We start from the raw sequence: 16,396 nt of genomic DNA, 5'->3' as shown, positions 1-16,396 counted from the left end.
GTCCCTGCCAAATAGAGATCATCAATATAGCAACAAGCGCCAGCTGATCCTCTCAGCTCCATATGAGCTGTAAGATGAACCCAGCGCAGACAACAGCTTGTCCAATCTGCTCCTGAATAACAGCGTGATTATAATATTCAGTGTTGTCGGCTCCAGACGCATAGAAGATGTACTTTTTGTTGACAAGAATAATCTCTCCTCAGATGTGTTGTATGTGGTATACATGGACGATATGAGGCAATAAAAAAAGGCCTCCCACCACTCCAACATATACTGTAGCAGCAAGACACAAAGACACCTGATAGAGACACAAAACAGCTGCAGCTACATCGTTTGTGGTTATCTTTTTCTTCATAGTTGTTTCTCCATGTGGTTGCCATGCGTGTCTTTGTGGTTGTTATGCGTCTTTTTGTGGTTGTCGTGCATGTCTTTTTTGTGTGTCTTGTGGTTGTTTTGTGTCTTTCTGGCCGTTTTGTGTGGCTTTGTGGTTTTGTGTCTCTTCCAGAATGTTTTGTCTCTTTGTGGTTATTTTGCGTCTTTTTGTGGACATTTTTTGTGTCTTTGAAGTCATTGTGTGTGTTTTGTGGTCACTTACCATCTCTTTCTGATTGTTTTGTGTGCCTTTGTGGCCTATTTGTAGTTGTTTGATTGACTTTCTGACAAGAAATGTTTAAAGTCTCTTGACCCCCATGCCTGTACCCAGTAGGCCCATTCAGTAATCCATCCATTATGGTAGCCTACAGTAATGGTCTCACTGAGAGCAATTGTCCGTCTTACAAAGGTTTGGTGACCACCAAACATAGTCACATAGAACAACACATGAGTAAACTTTTCATGCAACTTGAGTGTAAGAAAAAGGCCAATTCAGCAAAAGATCTCTGAAGTTGAAATATAACGACATGAGACATGAGGATCTGTGTTGCAATAGCAGCGGCTCGCACATCCTGCAGCTTGACACAGATTAATGTGAAGACGTTGCAATTGCAGCCCTCTTCCCTTCCTCCCTCAAATAATATTGCATGGAAAGATTGGATGAAATGCATGTTGTGTCAAAGCCGAACATGTTACATTATTTCCAGAAAAAGAATCTGGGCTCTGACCTCCTAGAAACACATTTGATGTGTGGCAACAATACAAACAATTATATACCCTGTTTTAGAAATTGAAATCCAGGAACAAGAGTCAATCTAGGTCCAGGAAATCAGCCCTGAAAAACAGTTCCAGTGTGGCACAGGGGCGGGGATAGTGACCCTATTTTTAACAATATGCCTCTCCTTGTGGTTCTGGTTCATTGTCCATTTCGACCACATATGTCGTTCCTGCCGATGGTTTGTGGCCGTTGACCGGCAGTTCTAGCTGTACCTCGGCGTCAGCGGGCACAGTGGTCAGGTACATGTCCCACATCTGTTCAGGGAGGTCCAGCTCCATCATCTTCTGCTTAATCATCAGGCTCTTCTCGATGTTCCGCCGCTTGTATTTAAACTCTACGATGGTTTTTGTGTACCTGTTGAGCGCCGTCACTGCAGAGCCCATACAGGTGCCAAAAGAGCCCCACGCTAAGCTGAGAAGAGGTTTGGAAAAAGCGTTAGACTAAAGTCATACTGCTGCAAATGAAATAACTCTTACCAAATAGGCAAACTAACAGTGTATATGTGCCTGTGAGTAGGTATATATGCATGTATGTGTATGTATACATATATAAATGAGTGAAGAATGAAATTGTTTGTATATAACTAAAGTATGAAAGTAGAAAAAGGGGGTAGGACCAGAAATGTTTTCTTTAACTTCTTCCTACTCCTTTTTGAACATGGAAATCTAGTCTTCGAGTATTTCGTTTTTGTTGGTTTTCTTGCTTGTACTGAAATGTACATGTTCTTATTTATATATATTTTTTTAACCTGTTCAAAATAAACTTAATCAAATCAACAACAAGAATATACTGTATATTTACTGGTATGCTGATTTAAAACTTTAAACGACTGTACATTTTTCAGTAGACATAAAAAGTGCTTACACATAAGACCAGCTGTAGTCCCAGGTCTTGGGCCTCCAGTCTTCTGGTCCTATAGCGACAGCCAGCTGAAATATGGTGGTGAACATCATGTGGGCCACCATCCCACAAAGGCCTGGGAACAAAAGCAAATCTGTGTGTATTGAGCAGTAATATGTACATCTGAATACCCAACACAAAGTACTTACTACTTTAGTAATATGTGTTTTGCATATGATTCTAATCGTTGGTGTTTTAAAGGGTTAGTTTAGTTTTACCAAAGTCAAACAATAACACTAACTAACTAACAGATCCAGGCAGCAGTAGACCAGCAACTTCCATGTTCTGAGAGTTTTTGGTAAAAGTTGTCTGGTGGCTTTGAAGAGAGCGATATAACAGGTTCAGTTCCTCGTTGTAAAGGGCTGTCTGACGGAAGGTAAAGTGGCGAAAATTTTTTAAATATATCGTACACTTAAACTGATATTGATTTTTTTAGGTGTCTAAAATTATTTTACTGTAGCTGCTGCCCCCGTCCACAGCAGTACATTTGCTTAGCTTCCGTGTCAGCACTCCTGCCTGCTTCTCTAATATGGGGGCATGCCAACCGCCATCTACTAAAGGTAATACACTGACTATGGATACCTAGTACCTCTGACAACCCCATTTCCAAAAGTCCCAACTATCCCTTAAACTTACAGCAGTTCCACACTATCTGCTGATTATCACCTGGTACAGATTCAACCTTCATAAACTTTATCTCCATAAAAGAGCTGAAGTACAGTAATGTAACCCTAACCCTAACCCTAGTGCACCAGTTGTAGTTTTCTTGCAAATAAGCAGAAAGAGACATCTGAAACAAACAAATGTTTTCGGAAATCTTCAATAACTACTTGGCCACTTGGGGGTAGCAGAAAAACAAGTTGTGAACACAACATTGAAGTTTGAACTCGTTAGCAAACAGTTATTTACACATCCAGCAGTTACAGAGCAACATGATCATTCATTTGGAGTCTTTGTGTCCACCTAATGAATGTAAGCCCAATAGTCTCTCTCTTTTAATTCTGTTTTTGGTCTCCATCAACTACTAAGGGAAATAGCTGTCTCCTTAGCTGCAAAATGTGTCCACTATGTTCACCTGCAAATAAACATAAAGATAGATCTTTAAGGGAAACAAATATTTAGTAAAACTGTATTGCAACTGTACTGGGATGTGATATATTCAAACAGACTCTGTTTGAGGTGAAGTGGCCTCTCTGTCAGATCCTGGCCCTCTCATCCAGCAGTCTGCCTCTCCACAGCTTCTTTTCTTGGGATTAACTCGTAACCACAGGGGGGGGATGGGACTGGGAGTCAGGGGATGGGGGCAATGGAGGGGGAGGGGGAGGGGGGGGGGGGGGGGTCCTCTGGGCAGGTCTTGGCAGAGCCCAAAACCGCTGCCCCGGCTCCAATCAGATTAGTCCACAAATCAGCAAATCCTCTGAGGAAGTGAATGGACGCAGTTAGCTGCTCTGTGTGTTAGCTGCTGCTGCTGACTGTCAACGCCTGACCTGCTGCCTTGCTCCTTTTCTTACTCATTTACAGCAAAGATATTTATTAAAATATGTAATGAATGGTTTATAACACACTACAATGTGCTTATTAATGCCAACAACTACAATTGCTCTTGTGTGGATCCATCGGTGCACAACAGACAATAGATGGCAATATAGTAAAACAGTTGTAATAATATTTTTCTAATCTTTAGTATGATGTTTTCACTTACTAACCTGGATGGCAATGTATGTTACTGAGGTGTTTCCTTCACCAGTTTAACTTATTTCTGTGGTCCTCTGATTGGATAATTGAGGCAGCTTCTATATATGAATTCATAAATATTCCAGCTGTAAGCAAGACAGTGTGCAGAGATTGTTCCTCTGACACACCTGTCACATACAGTATTTAAGAGACTTCTTCAATAATATAAAATATGTCTTCCTGAACAGTCAAATGTAAATGCCAACAACTACACTATAGTGTGTTAAAAACAAGGTGACCTTTTATAAAACAAATTTCTTAGAATAAAGTATAACAATTTACCACTAAGACAGTTTTTCTTTTTTTTTTCTTTTTATATTTAGTTTGGGGAATTTACGGAAAATACCCATAGTCTGTATGAAAATACCCCACAGAGTTGATTCTTGTTTGATGAACGCAGCATTTTACAGTTGCATAAATATACTGTACTTCTGCACAAATAAATACATATTAAACTGAAGCTTTATGGAATACACACATTGTTTTAAAAAAACAGGGAACCACATAGATTAATCCAGATTTATGGCATGAATCTATAAAACTGTGTTCTTATGTGTCCAGTTGAAGCTGACATCATTTTACAGGCTGTCCCACTGTGGTTTCACCTCTTTGATTGGTTCAGCCTGGCTGGATTTAGGCGAGGGATCGCAGCGGTCATCGCTCAGTGTGAAACTCAGAAAGACATTTCAGAGGCAGAACTGCAAAAATACTCACTGAGCTCAGTGGGTGAAGCTGAAGGACATCACAGTTTGTTTAAATCAGATAATTAGATAGTAATGTACAGCGGCTTGAGAGTGCCAGCAGACTATTGTTTTTTTCAGTAAATAATGATCATCTGTTAACTAATGCATTTAACAAATTCTAATGTAATTAATCAAAGTAACATTATTAACTTGGCTAATTAATAAACAATTCTAAATAGATAAATGAAAATATTTTTTTCAATGGCCAACATACTACATCTAAAAGTCTCATATTTTGTTATTTAGTTTTTTCTTTGGGACGAGGTTTGGTGGTCTCATGCTTTTTTTGTTGCTGTGACATTGGGAAACACTCAAACTTGGACAAGCAACACACATTTATGCTTTATCATGACTTTGGTTTTTATAAGAGAAAAGACTAACTGGTTGTTTTGGCAAATGTACATCTGGTTAACTGAACCAAGAGCAGTTTCTTTCTGAAGCTCGTCTATGGGACCTTCTGGGACCCGAGTGGGGCTATTGTAGTAGATCACCATTTGGACATTCAGTATCTAGTAGGCCAAAAAGCTAACTGATACTCACTGGAGTTACCACCACAACCAGTGAGATTATTTCTGCCTCTAAGCAGTGTTTTTAGAACTGCAACTCCAGTCAGACCCACATTGCAGCTTTATCTTGGCATCAGCTGCTGTCACTCAAAACCAGTAGAAACACCCACGCCAACATCCCACCTGCTGTTACAACTCATCTGTTTGATGACAGTGATAGAAAAGAAGAACAGCAGCGTTACCTGACAGGGCAGTGCACAAGGCAGCGAAGGCACTGAGCTTCAATTTGTTCATGATACTGAAGCAAGGGCACTGTTCCAGGATCATCAGAGCCCCGCCTGTAAAGAGCAGGGTGAGGTACAGACTCTCAGCCACGATACACAACCACAGGACCCCTGGGAACAAAGGAAACAGAGGGGGGTGGGGGGGGGGTGGGGGTGGAATTGAGTTGTGTTGTCCTCATATTACCCTGTCCCTAATGAATAATCCCTGTTGCCTGAAGGGATGTGGGTACAGCAGGTCTGCTCCTTTTAGGTCTGTACATCTGAATCTGATCTGCTGGGATGGGACAGATTGATGATTGATGCTACTGATGCTAGTTTATCATAACATGCTTGTAAATATGGGATCTATTTATCTGTCTGTCTGTCTTTCTGTCTATCTACCTGTCTGCCTGTCTGTCTGTCTGTCTGTCTGTCTATCTACCTGTCTGTCTGTCTGTCTATACCTGTCTGTCTTTCTGTCTATCTACCTGTCTGTCTGTCTGTCTGTCTGTCTGTCTATCTATCTATCTTAAAACTAAAAGGGAATAACACTTTATTTCTGAGAAATCCTGTTTTGTGCTTCTACATTGAATTTGTAAACAATGCTTTATCATCATTTTTATATCCCAATCAAAACTAGTGCATTCCTGTTCCTTACATTTGGCACTGGTTGATAGTTAACACTAGAGATGTCTTGTTTCTTGGACTACAGTAGGAGTCCAGGTAAATAATGAAATTTAGGTAGCCATGTTTGTGCTGTAACACGTTCTTCTGAATGATGTTTCAGGAATGCATCACACAATTTACAGTAAAACTTTCAAACAACACATCCGCTCATAGTTTACAGGTGTCAAACTTTCATCATTTTACCTCTTTCATGTTCTGGTGCAATCTCTGAGAAGTCTCGACAGTCAAACCCTGCAAGAAAGAAAAATAGTAAAATTACAGTAAGCTGTTGTTGTTGATGAAAGAACTGACACTTTAGGTATTTACAGGGCTGTAATTTCCTAACAATTCCCTATCAAGTTCCTTTGAAGAAACACTTTAGTTTGGTACTAAATATAGAGATAATAAGACGTATTCATGTATCATTCATTTATTGGCAACTTTATTTCTTATATACCAGTATGTTGAATTGTAAGCTTGTCTGTAGGCATATAGTGACTCTCTTGATTATGTTACGAGTTAATGGAAATTAATTCATTTGAAGTGTACAGGACAAATTGAAATAATTATACACATCCAAACAAGTCCTTTACAAGAAGAAATAGTAACTGTAGACTGTGGTATGGTCAGGAACTGTTTAAACATATACACATAATCTAATCAATTTAATCTTACACAACATTTTTCTCTCAAAGTAACCCACTTCATTCTGACTTTTTTCTGGAAACATTCAGACTTTTTTCTCATAATATTACAACATTTCTCTAGAAATATTACCACTTTTTTTCAGGAAACATTATGACATTTTTTCTGAAAATATTACTACTTACTTTTTTTTTTTTTTTTTTTACAGCATCCCTAATAGTCTATTGCACAAATTAAACCTGGTTTTCAGGGCATATCCAGTTTAAAACTGAAGGTATGCTGCATTATTCCAATAATTTCAGACAGTGAAGTCAGCCCCAGATCTAGATGTGAATTGATTAAACCACCAAAAAAGTTTCGGAGTTGGTCTTTTTTTTCAGTTTGTATGGCTGTTAAACTGCCTTGCATATAATGGTCATATTGGTGAAAGTCAGTTTGTCTCTAAGTTGCATGCTAATCCTTAAAACTTTTTCACTATTTTCATGCTAATACTTTTGCACTTTTACATGGTATTGCTACTTTAACTTTACTGTAAATATCTGAGTACCTTTTGCTGCCTAAAGATCCAGACTGGAGGTAAACTTGTTCTGAAGCATCTTAATTTGTAAGTACATGTTATGTTCTGTTTCGTGAGGTTTAGCTTTGACTTTAATTGTGATTAAACCTGGTGACAGTAAGAGGAAAACGGTAACAATTTACAATAAGGTACACAACAAAATAGGTAGTTAATGATTAGTTACTGTTTTTCCAAAGGGTAGTTACTGTTTTTCAGAAGGGTAGTTACTGTTTTTTGAAAGAGTAACGAATGATTAGTTACTCTTCCAAAAAACAGTAACTACCCTTCTGAAAAAAGTAACTACCCTTCTGAAAAACAGTAACTAATCATTCGTTACTCTTTCAAAAACAGTAACTAATCATTAACTACCTATTTTTTTGTGTACCTTATTGTAAAGTGTTACCAAATATTATTATAGAACAGTTCAAGGTTGTAGAGAATATTGTTTCACCATTTATATGCACAAATACAGCAGCAAAATGTAAACAAAACTAAAATACAGTTTCTTCACATGTTAAGTAATTTTATCCCAACTGTGCCTTTACATTGAATACTTTTTTTTGCCTGTAAATCTCGGAAGTAATAATTCAAAGTTCAGAGAATCTCTATGGTGTACAGACATAAATTAGATACTATGTGAATGTCTCCACTTGTCTAATATATATGTATATGTATAGATATACATATAAAGTTATGTTTCTGTAAATAAAACATGTTCAGTGTATTCACCAATGAACTCTGTTCACATTTAGAACCTGCAAATTGACAAAAGAGTCCGATTTTTGCCTCCTCCACCATCACTTCCTGTTTTTGAACGCCTGGCTGAAGCGGAAGGGTCATCGTCACACTTACCGTTCATATCGGCAGCCTGCTCACAGGAGAAAAATATTCCGGTGTGGAACTTCCTCAAAAGAAACTTCTCCTCTCCGCTCTCAAAGATGTACTGGACCAACCGGCTGTCGTTGATGTTAGAGCTGTTGAAGCGGATGCAGAACCACTGCTTCACCTTCAGCGGTGGTCCTGTGCAGAAGGGTTTGGGCACCTTCCTGGTCCCCTCACACCAGTAGCTGGTGGTCACCGCTGATAAGGCAAAAGCAAACGCCACAAAGTTGAGGGTGATCGCGAGAGAAGCCCGCCGCCCGTGCTCTAGCCTCATGGTCGAGGCCAGGCCAGAGGACATGAAATGAAAAGGCAACTAATCCTGGCTTTTGATATGTAGCCACCGTGTTTCGCCTCCCTGCAGATATATCAAATCTTCATAATCTTGTTGGGGCTCCTTGGGTGAGGATGTACTGTACATCCCTCCGCCGGCTCTGATGATGCAGCGCCACCTTGATTAAACCATTCATTCTTTCCACTTCCCCAGGGACAATAGAAACCCATGGCAGTCTTTGCTTTTCTCTGCTTTATTTGAAATCTTTGCTGCTCGTCCAACCCCATCCTCGCTCCTCCCCTTCTTCAAAGCTTTTCCTGCAATATTATCCATTACAAATGGCAAATTACATTGCAGATTTCATAGCAGATTTCATCATATTAATCAAAAAGATTACTATGAGCTTATAATCTAGGACAAGTTTACATTTCCCAGATTTTTCTGCATTTGCATTTGCAACTGCAGCCAGTGCCTGTTTTACAATCGCTGACCCGTGACATAATGCGTACAGTCTCATATGAAAATCCATCCATAATGTGTGTGCATGCAGGACAAATCTCTTCATGTCGAATAGCCTGCTGATGTGGGATACGCCTCGCAAAATGAAGACAAATTACTTACAGAAGTATGTGAAGGAGATGACAGATGTTAAAAGAAAACATCTGCTGCCTTTACTCTGGTACATTTGTCTTTTCCCCTGGATGATTTTCCATCACACTTTGTAAACTTGTCATGAGATTCTGCAGCTCAGACTCTCTGTAACAAACGTGTCACCTTTGGTTTGAGCCATAATTTACTGCACGCAAATTAATGTAATTTTAAAAGCTGAAATGCAGAGGTGAGATGCACAAGTCTTGCTAATATTAGAAGGTTTTGTCTGAGATTCAAAAATAGGGCAAATGGACGAGCAGGTAAATAATCTGATGACACTAAGAGGCATTAAGATAATGGTTCCCAACCTGGTTATTGGCAAGATAAATCGGACAGGTTGAAGATGGTTAACAAGAAACAAGACTTAGAGTCCTCCACTAAATGTTAAACATCAGCATGCTAACATGCTCAAAATGACAATGCTAACATGCTGTTGTTTAGCAGGTATAATATTTACCACGTTCACCATCTTAGTTAAGCGTGTGAGCATGCAGATATTCGCTAATTAGCACTAAACACAAAGTACAGTTGAGGCTGATGGGAATGTTTTGCACCATTTGGTCATAGCTCTGACCAGTACTGGACCAATTTAAAAGTTGTCCTCATGGTGATGCTAGAGGGAAAAGTTAAGGGACCACCAAAGTCATTCCTCTTGAAGGGGAACGTCAAACACATTTCATGGCGACCCATCGAATAGTTGTTGAGACATTTTGCTTAAAATCACAAATGTCAACCTCATGGTGGCGCTTGAGGAAAAGTCAGAGGATCACCAAAGTTAGTAAGATTCATCCTCTGGGAAATATGAATGTGTGGACAAAACGTCATGGCCATCCATCCAACAGTTCTCAAGATATTTCAGTCCGAACCAAAGTGTTGGCGGGTGTAGTTTGGTAGAAAGAAAATAGTTCCTACATGAAACTGCTCACAACCAGGTCTGTGGATTATCTTAAGTAACCAGATCATGATTTCTGGTAAGAAACATTGCTGTTGAGTTTTTCAAATGTATTTTTTTTGGCGCTATAAGCACCACAAGTCGAGTGCCATCTAGTTCCATTATATTTGAGAGAAGGCAAACATCTCTATGGCTGATATCTCCAACACAATTTACACCCAAACAATCTAACTGTCCCTTTAAGGCCCTGTTAAATAATATCCCACTAAGACTACCACAAACCTATTAAATGGGGCTTAATGGAAATTGTTTTTGTGTTCGACAGTATAAATAAACTGCTATGAGGCAAGAAAATGTATACACGTATACCTAGTGTGTATAGAATCTATTTAATACTGGAGACCCTTTGTCCCCCGTAGTCGATTAAGACAGAAAACAAATGTTACACGAAAGAATTAAGCAAGTCAGAAATGGGTATGAAGGTCTGATGTGTGTGAACAGAGTCATAGCGCTTTTTTCAAGAAAAGTATTTGCATCCATAAATGTTGATTCATTGTCAGGTAGGTTATTCTTTAAACTTGAGAGCAGTACTTTGAGTCGTAGCCAGCATCTAACCAAATAATTCCACTGAACACAAAGAGATTATCCTGAACATTAGCTTCCATGTAATAAAAATGTAAACACAGGACAAATAAGTCCAGCGTTCCACATAATGAATAAGTAAGCCTGTTGTACAGTGAATATTTCCTGGACTCTTTTTTTTTACATAATATATACCTGCCGGGGGGAGGTATCTGAACATTTGCTTTTTCCCTGAGACAGAGATGCCTGACATTGTGTGCATTTTATAATAAAACCTAAATGTTATGTGATTGTGTAAAAGTATATGTGATGATATTTGAAAGACTAAGAAATTATTTGGGGTTTCATAGTCTGATTTTGCAAAAGGTAGATACTGTATGCCAAGTTTTAGATAGATGCTCCCAGCATTGGAAAAAAAGAGAACAATATCCACTCCCTAGTAGAGAAAAACCAATTGGCCCCCATTGATCCTCAATATTTGCCTCCTGCACATCTTTCTACTGTGGCCGAGACGGTTCAACACAAATTAAAGCCACAACACAAACACAAAAGCTTAAACACAAATACAAAAGCTACAGCACAAATACAAAGGCCACAACACAAACGCAAAAGCTACAACACAAACGCAAAAGCTACAACACAAACGCAAAAGCTACAACACAAATAAAAAAGCTACAACACAAATACAAAAGCCACAACACAAACGCAAAAGCTACAACACAAACGCAAAAGCTACAACACAAATAAAAAAGCTACAACACAAATACAAAAGCCACAACACAAACGCAAAAGCTACAACACAAATACAAAAGCGACAACGGAAGTGAGTGACAACGGAAGTGAGCGTGTTGTTGACAAACGGAGCCTGCGGATGTGCAGGAGGAAAGTGATGAAAAATGATGAAAGTTCAGTATGTTTGAGAAGTAAGTGAAACATGGTTCCTTGCTAATTATGATTATTGTCCCTATGTGATTGTCACAAATAAGCAATGTTCAATATCTTTGTATTTTCGTACGTACTCTGCCATTTAGGCTATGAAGGAAAGTGTGTGTGTGTGTGTGTGTGTGTGTGTGTGTGTGTGTGTGTGTGTGTGTGCCTATTTGTAGGGTAAGACTGAGGACATGCAACAAAACCACAGACTGTACAAATGGTAATATACAGTCTATGAACAAACCCTTTTACATGGCTTAAAATACAGTGTAAACACAAGAGTCCACAGTCTGAATTCTATTTATTTACTTATTTTATTTTCCAGTAGTAAGCATTAAGCAAGGTCATGGTTAAAATTCTGGGTTTATTTCATTCAGACCAACCGTGTATGACCGTGAACATAGACCGTGTATGTATGACATATTACGCCCCTAACACTATAATAGGCAGCATATTGAAGGTAACACAATTAGCATTCACTTTAAACATCTGTTTACCGTAACCATAACCACACACACACACACACACACACACACACACACTTTCCAAACCAACAGTACCAAGGGAATTTGCTGCTGGGAGCTGATCAATAACCAGATATATATGGTTAACAAGTTATAGGCACGTAACAGTGGGATATATATTTGTGTGATTTAAACAGTTTAACTAAACATGCCAAACTATAGATTTTAAATGTAGCACTCATGCTTTAAAAGACGCTGGGCACCATTTAGATGTTATAGCTGTATGTATGTGTCGCTTATGTATTTGTGATGTAGCTTTTGCGTTTGTGTTGTAGCTTTTGCGTTAGTGTTGTAGCTTTTGTTGAACCGTCTCTGCCACCGTATCTTTCAGTACACAGATTTCCTCTCACCTTTATCCTGACTACTTTAATGTGGGGATAGGTCTCATTTAACCTCACTGCAATACAAATTAATCACACATTGTAGTGGATCAAAAATTATAATCAACAGTGGAGGACATGCAGCACCTCTGTCTTGTAGTTGTTATCTTGGTACTAAAGGATTACCACCACTCTGCCATTACACAACACATCCCACCCCAATTCATTAATTGCCTTCACTTGCGAGTCCCTGTGGTGTGGTTTTGGCACCACTGCGGCAGATGGTCTTGTAATCTGGCCTGAGACTATTACACTGGAGACACAGATAATCTCGTCCTATTCATTGTGGAGGAGCAGCCCACACCACAAAGAGGCTTCACCACGACCCCGAGAACATAAAATAAAGGTTTCTTAGTACAGATATACGTGAAGTTGATAATAATATTCTGGTGCAATAAGTAAGACGTATCTCAAAATAAAGTAAAACAATGGACTGCATTAATGGACTGTGTTAAAACAAACAGAAATATTGAAACTGAAATAAAATATTGTGGGGAAGTGATGGTGGATGGTAAGAAGCAGGGTATAGTGGCTACATTAAGACAAATCTAGCTTGATACTCCATTACCAATCATGTTTTTATGTGTAGTCTGATGTAACATCACAGAGAGTTATTAAGCCCAGGGATAGCAGATGGGATTGCAGTTTAAGCAATAGTGCTGCAAAAGGCATAAAAGGACCCCCAGATGTTGTTAGCCACCTGTGTTTAATCCTCTTATACCTCCAGTATTTAACTGTGTCTTCAAAAAGGTGACATAGTGGTGACATGGTTATCCCCTTAATCTTCAAGACAGCTTTCTGGATTTAGGTAGTGATAACAATAATCCCATTTGGCACCTTGAGGGGCGGCCAGGGTGAATATTAGGCAGAGTGACTCGAACGAGTGTCGCTGAGGTTTTAACCCCAACCACAGGAAAGCAAGAAGAAAGAGAGACAAGAAGAAGTTTCACCTTTGTGAGAGTCAGTCTACAGGATGGGGAATAATAAGAGCAGCGCTTTGTCAAAAGAACTCCTGCAGGATCTGAAGTCCAACACAAAATATTCAGAGTCCGAGCTCTGCACCTGGTACCAGTCCTTCCTGAAGGAGTGTCCCAGCGGGAAGATCAGCAAGCAGCAGTTTGAAGGCATCTATGCCAGCTTCTTCCCAAATGCAGACCCCACAAAGTACGCACGGCACGTGTTCAGGAGTTTCGACACCAATGCAGATGGCACTTTGGACTTTAAGGAGTACATCGTCGCTCTGCACCTCACATCCGGGGGAAAGACTATGCAGAAGCTGGAGTGGGCCTTTGCCCTATACGATGTGGACGGGAATGGAACCATCAGCAAAAATGAAATGCTAGAGATTGTTAAGGTACCTACACCTTCCTTTGTTCATCATGATGGTGCAGAAAACAGTGTGTGTTGTTGCTACTCATTTGACAAAAAAATACCTTTATCCCTGCAGTAATGAACAACTTTTGACTTCTATTCAGTCCCTTTACAAAAGCCTTTCACAATTGTCATAATTGTTTAATTAATTAATTAATTTTCTGCTTGGCAGATAATTTATCACCTTATGTATTGCTATTTATGCCTTATTACCTCAAAATGTGTAATGGAAACAAAAGGGATTGTAAGTAAGTGATTAATGAATCGATCTAATAATAATAATAATAATAATAATAAAAAAATGAGGCACGACTGCACAGTTATTTCCTTGACTATTCGTGTAATAATATAATTGCCATCACAATGTCCCCATTTTTAATGTGTCTTTCAAACAGACAAACAGCCCAAAATCCCCAAAATAATAAATACATATTTTTACAAAGCAAAGAAAAGCAGCAAGTCGTCATATAGAAGCTGGAACCAGCAAATGCTTGATGAATGATTCATTTTTCAGATTTCTGAATCCATTGGAAGGTACATAGATTCTTTATTTTCTTTCTGATATTATTTAGTATGTATTTTATGATTAAATTAAGCATGCAATGTAAAAATGTAATGTCCAAAAATTACTCTCATGCAGTCAATATTCAACATGATTCCTGCTGACGACCAAAAGAACCTCCCAGAGGATGAAAACACGCCGGAGAAGAGGGCGGAAAAAATCTGGGAATTCTTCGGGAAGAAGGACGACGGTAACTCACACTTCATTAACAGCCTCTTTAAAGCTTTTCTATACTTTGATCATCACCCACATGTCATGCTGTTCTACTTGTATTGTTTTTCGTCCCTTCCCAGATAAAATCTCAGAGGGAGAATTCATTCAGGGTGTTATGGACAACAAGGACATCCTGCGGTTGATACAATACGATGAGCCTCAGAAAATCAAAGACAAGCTGAAAGAGAGGAAGAATTAATATATGTGGTTTTAAGACTTTTTTCTTGTTCTGTTTACATTTTCACATGGTCTGGCTGCTTGTCCGCTTGACTCAAGTCTCTCTTTTTCTTTTTCAGATTGATTTATTTTTTGGTCTTAGCAACCAGCTGAACATTGCATTTAAATAATTGCATTTCACACCAGATGCAGAGGAACTCTTGAAATAGCAATTTAAGACATTTTGTGCAGTTACAGTGACAATCTGTTTCAAATATGCAGTAAACAACATTGTTTTACTGCCCTACAAAGCCAAAACACAGACAGATTTAATCAAAATTGACCAGGATGCAATACCTTACCATAGGAAATACAATGTCATATCATGAGTGTATAATTTTTTAAATAACAGCACGTAGAGGTCTTAAGAACTAGAAAACAGAGGTCAAAACCGAACTACAGCGACTGCATTCTGGCTAGTTAAGGCTACAGTATCTGTTAAGATAGCATTAGCCAAAGCTAATTTACACACTTATTTCTAGTTTCTAGTTAAAATAAATACAAGTTGATGTTCTAACATATGGGTTTGTAACACCACATTAATTAAAAGACTATCTTACATTATAATAGAGAAAAACAGAAGATAAGCTAGTCCAGCAAAAAGCGAAGTAGCTAGCAGTGTAGCAGTAATTGCTGTCTTTGCAGCCTCTGACTCTGGTGGAATTAATGTGATTGATTTCATGTGGCTAAGATACTTATAAATTACATTTATTTGTATGGAAATTAAACATGAATGCATTAGCTCAAATAGACAAGAAAGCTATAGAAGAAACAAGAAACTATTCTAATGGAGAGAAAAATGAGTAACCAGATAAACTAGTCTGGCTAAACATTAACTAGCCTAGCTAGCAGGGAAGCAGTAACTACCATCTCGGCTGCCTTTGACTCTAGTGAAATTCACGTGACTAAGATAGGCCTACCTTTAAATCACATATTTTGCATTGAATTAAAGATTAGTTTATTAGCTCAAATGCACGAGAGCTGAAGAAGAACGAAAACGTAACATAATTGAGAGAAAAAAGCAAAGCCAGATAAGCCAGTCCAGCTAAACGATAATTAGCTTAGCTAGCAGAGTAGCAGTAACTGCAGTCTCTGCTGCCTCTGACTAGTGAAATTGACGTGATTTAATATTGTTAAACTACATTCAAATCATATTTTTGAGTTTAATTTAACATTAGCTCAAATGGACAAGAGAGCTGAAGAAGAAACAAACAACACATTTACATTAGTCTGTAAATACTGTTCCCAGCGCCCGATAGATTTTTTTTTAGGTTTTATGTAAGGACAATGACACTTTTTAAGCATAAAAAGGGCATACAATTTTACAACTTGTATATCTGTTACACAGTTCAGCTAAGTGTTTTCACTTTCACTGCTTCTGTATTTGCCTATAGGACTGTATCCTGACTTGACGTACATACAGCAAAAACTCGGGACCCCTCCTGCCACCACCCCCCCTTGTGTTTCCATGCCAGCTTTTCTTTGACAGCCAATTTACTCTCTCATGTCTGGTCCATGCAATGTTTTTTTCACACTTGAATTCATTCATTAGGTTGATAGCAAGAAAGTCAGTATGAGAGCTCCTTATGAGAGGAATTAGGCTCAGGTTAACAATCTGCCTGTATCAGCCAATCCTATTAGGAGCTGAAGGTCACTGTGATAAACAACCTCCTTACTTGAGTGTCTAGTTAGGATAATGTGGGCATGAAATGATGAAGAATACTTTGCTGGACATCACTTTTATTTTGTAATTAATATT

General features: G+C 38.6%; 2 protein-coding genes across 3 annotated transcripts; one reads left to right on the top strand and one right to left on the bottom strand.

Moving 5' to 3' along the window:
• Window positions 1-1,024: 1,024 nt before the first annotated feature.
• On the bottom strand, window positions 1,025-8,678 carry LOC116063977 (germ cell-specific gene 1-like protein). Of its 2 annotated transcripts, XM_031319020.2 has the most exons (5): window positions 8,016-8,678; window positions 6,167-6,214; window positions 5,276-5,428; window positions 2,015-2,126; window positions 1,025-1,561 (listed from the first exon to the last, which is right to left on the bottom strand). In XM_031319020.2, the coding sequence occupies exons 1-5, from the start codon at window positions 8,341-8,343 to the stop codon at window positions 1,258-1,260; spliced, it is 945 nt and encodes a 314-aa protein (XP_031174880.1). In that variant the 5' UTR covers window positions 8,344-8,678; the 3' UTR covers window positions 1,025-1,257. The 2 variants fall into 2 exon arrangements, with proteins under 2 accessions (XP_031174880.1, XP_035852335.1); XM_035996442.1 differs by lacking the exon at window positions 5,276-5,428 and having other exon boundaries at window positions 8,016-8,670.
• A 4,434-nt stretch (window positions 8,679-13,112) lies between these two features.
• rcvrna (recoverin a) lies at window positions 13,113-15,226 on the top strand. Its single transcript, XM_031319010.2, has 3 exons — window positions 13,113-13,629; window positions 14,287-14,398; window positions 14,502-15,226. Exons 1-3 carry the CDS (start codon window positions 13,249-13,251, stop codon window positions 14,618-14,620), a joined length of 612 nt encoding a protein of 203 aa, XP_031174870.1. The 5' UTR covers window positions 13,113-13,248; the 3' UTR covers window positions 14,621-15,226.
• The last annotated feature ends 1,170 nt before the right edge of the window (window positions 15,227-16,396 follow it).

The sequence above is a fragment of the Sander lucioperca genome, chromosome 21, assembly GCF_008315115.2.
Source record: "Sander lucioperca isolate FBNREF2018 chromosome 21, SLUC_FBN_1.2, whole genome shotgun sequence".
Taxonomy (NCBI): Eukaryota; Metazoa; Chordata; class Actinopteri; order Perciformes; family Percidae; genus Sander; species Sander lucioperca.
The sequence above is the reverse complement of the archived record's forward strand: the minus strand, read 5'-3'. Positions and strand labels throughout refer to the sequence as shown.

Bases quoted from the DNA above. Each gene is read 5' to 3' on its own strand.
- LOC116063977 (XM_031319020.2), bottom strand. From the start codon at position 8,343: ATGTCCTCTGGCCTGGCCTCGACCATGAGGCTAGAGCACGGGCGGCGG. The intron at 6,215-8,015 runs GTAAGTGTGACG...TCTTTCTTGCAG, and splicing joins GCAGGCTGCCGATATGAACG to GGTTTGACTGTCGAGACTTC. The intron at 2,127-5,275 runs GTAACGCTGCTG...TTTTGTTCCCAG, and splicing joins CTTGTGCACTGCCCTGTCAG to GCCTTTGTGGGATGGTGGCC.
- rcvrna (XM_031319010.2), top strand. From the start codon at position 13,249: ATGGGGAATAATAAGAGCAGCGCTTTGTCAAAAGAACTCCTGCAGGAT. The intron at 13,630-14,286 runs GTACCTACACCT...ACTCTCATGCAG, and splicing joins AAATGCTAGAGATTGTTAAG to TCAATATTCAACATGATTCC. The intron at 14,399-14,501 runs GTAACTCACACT...GTCCCTTCCCAG, and splicing joins CTTCGGGAAGAAGGACGACG to ATAAAATCTCAGAGGGAGAA.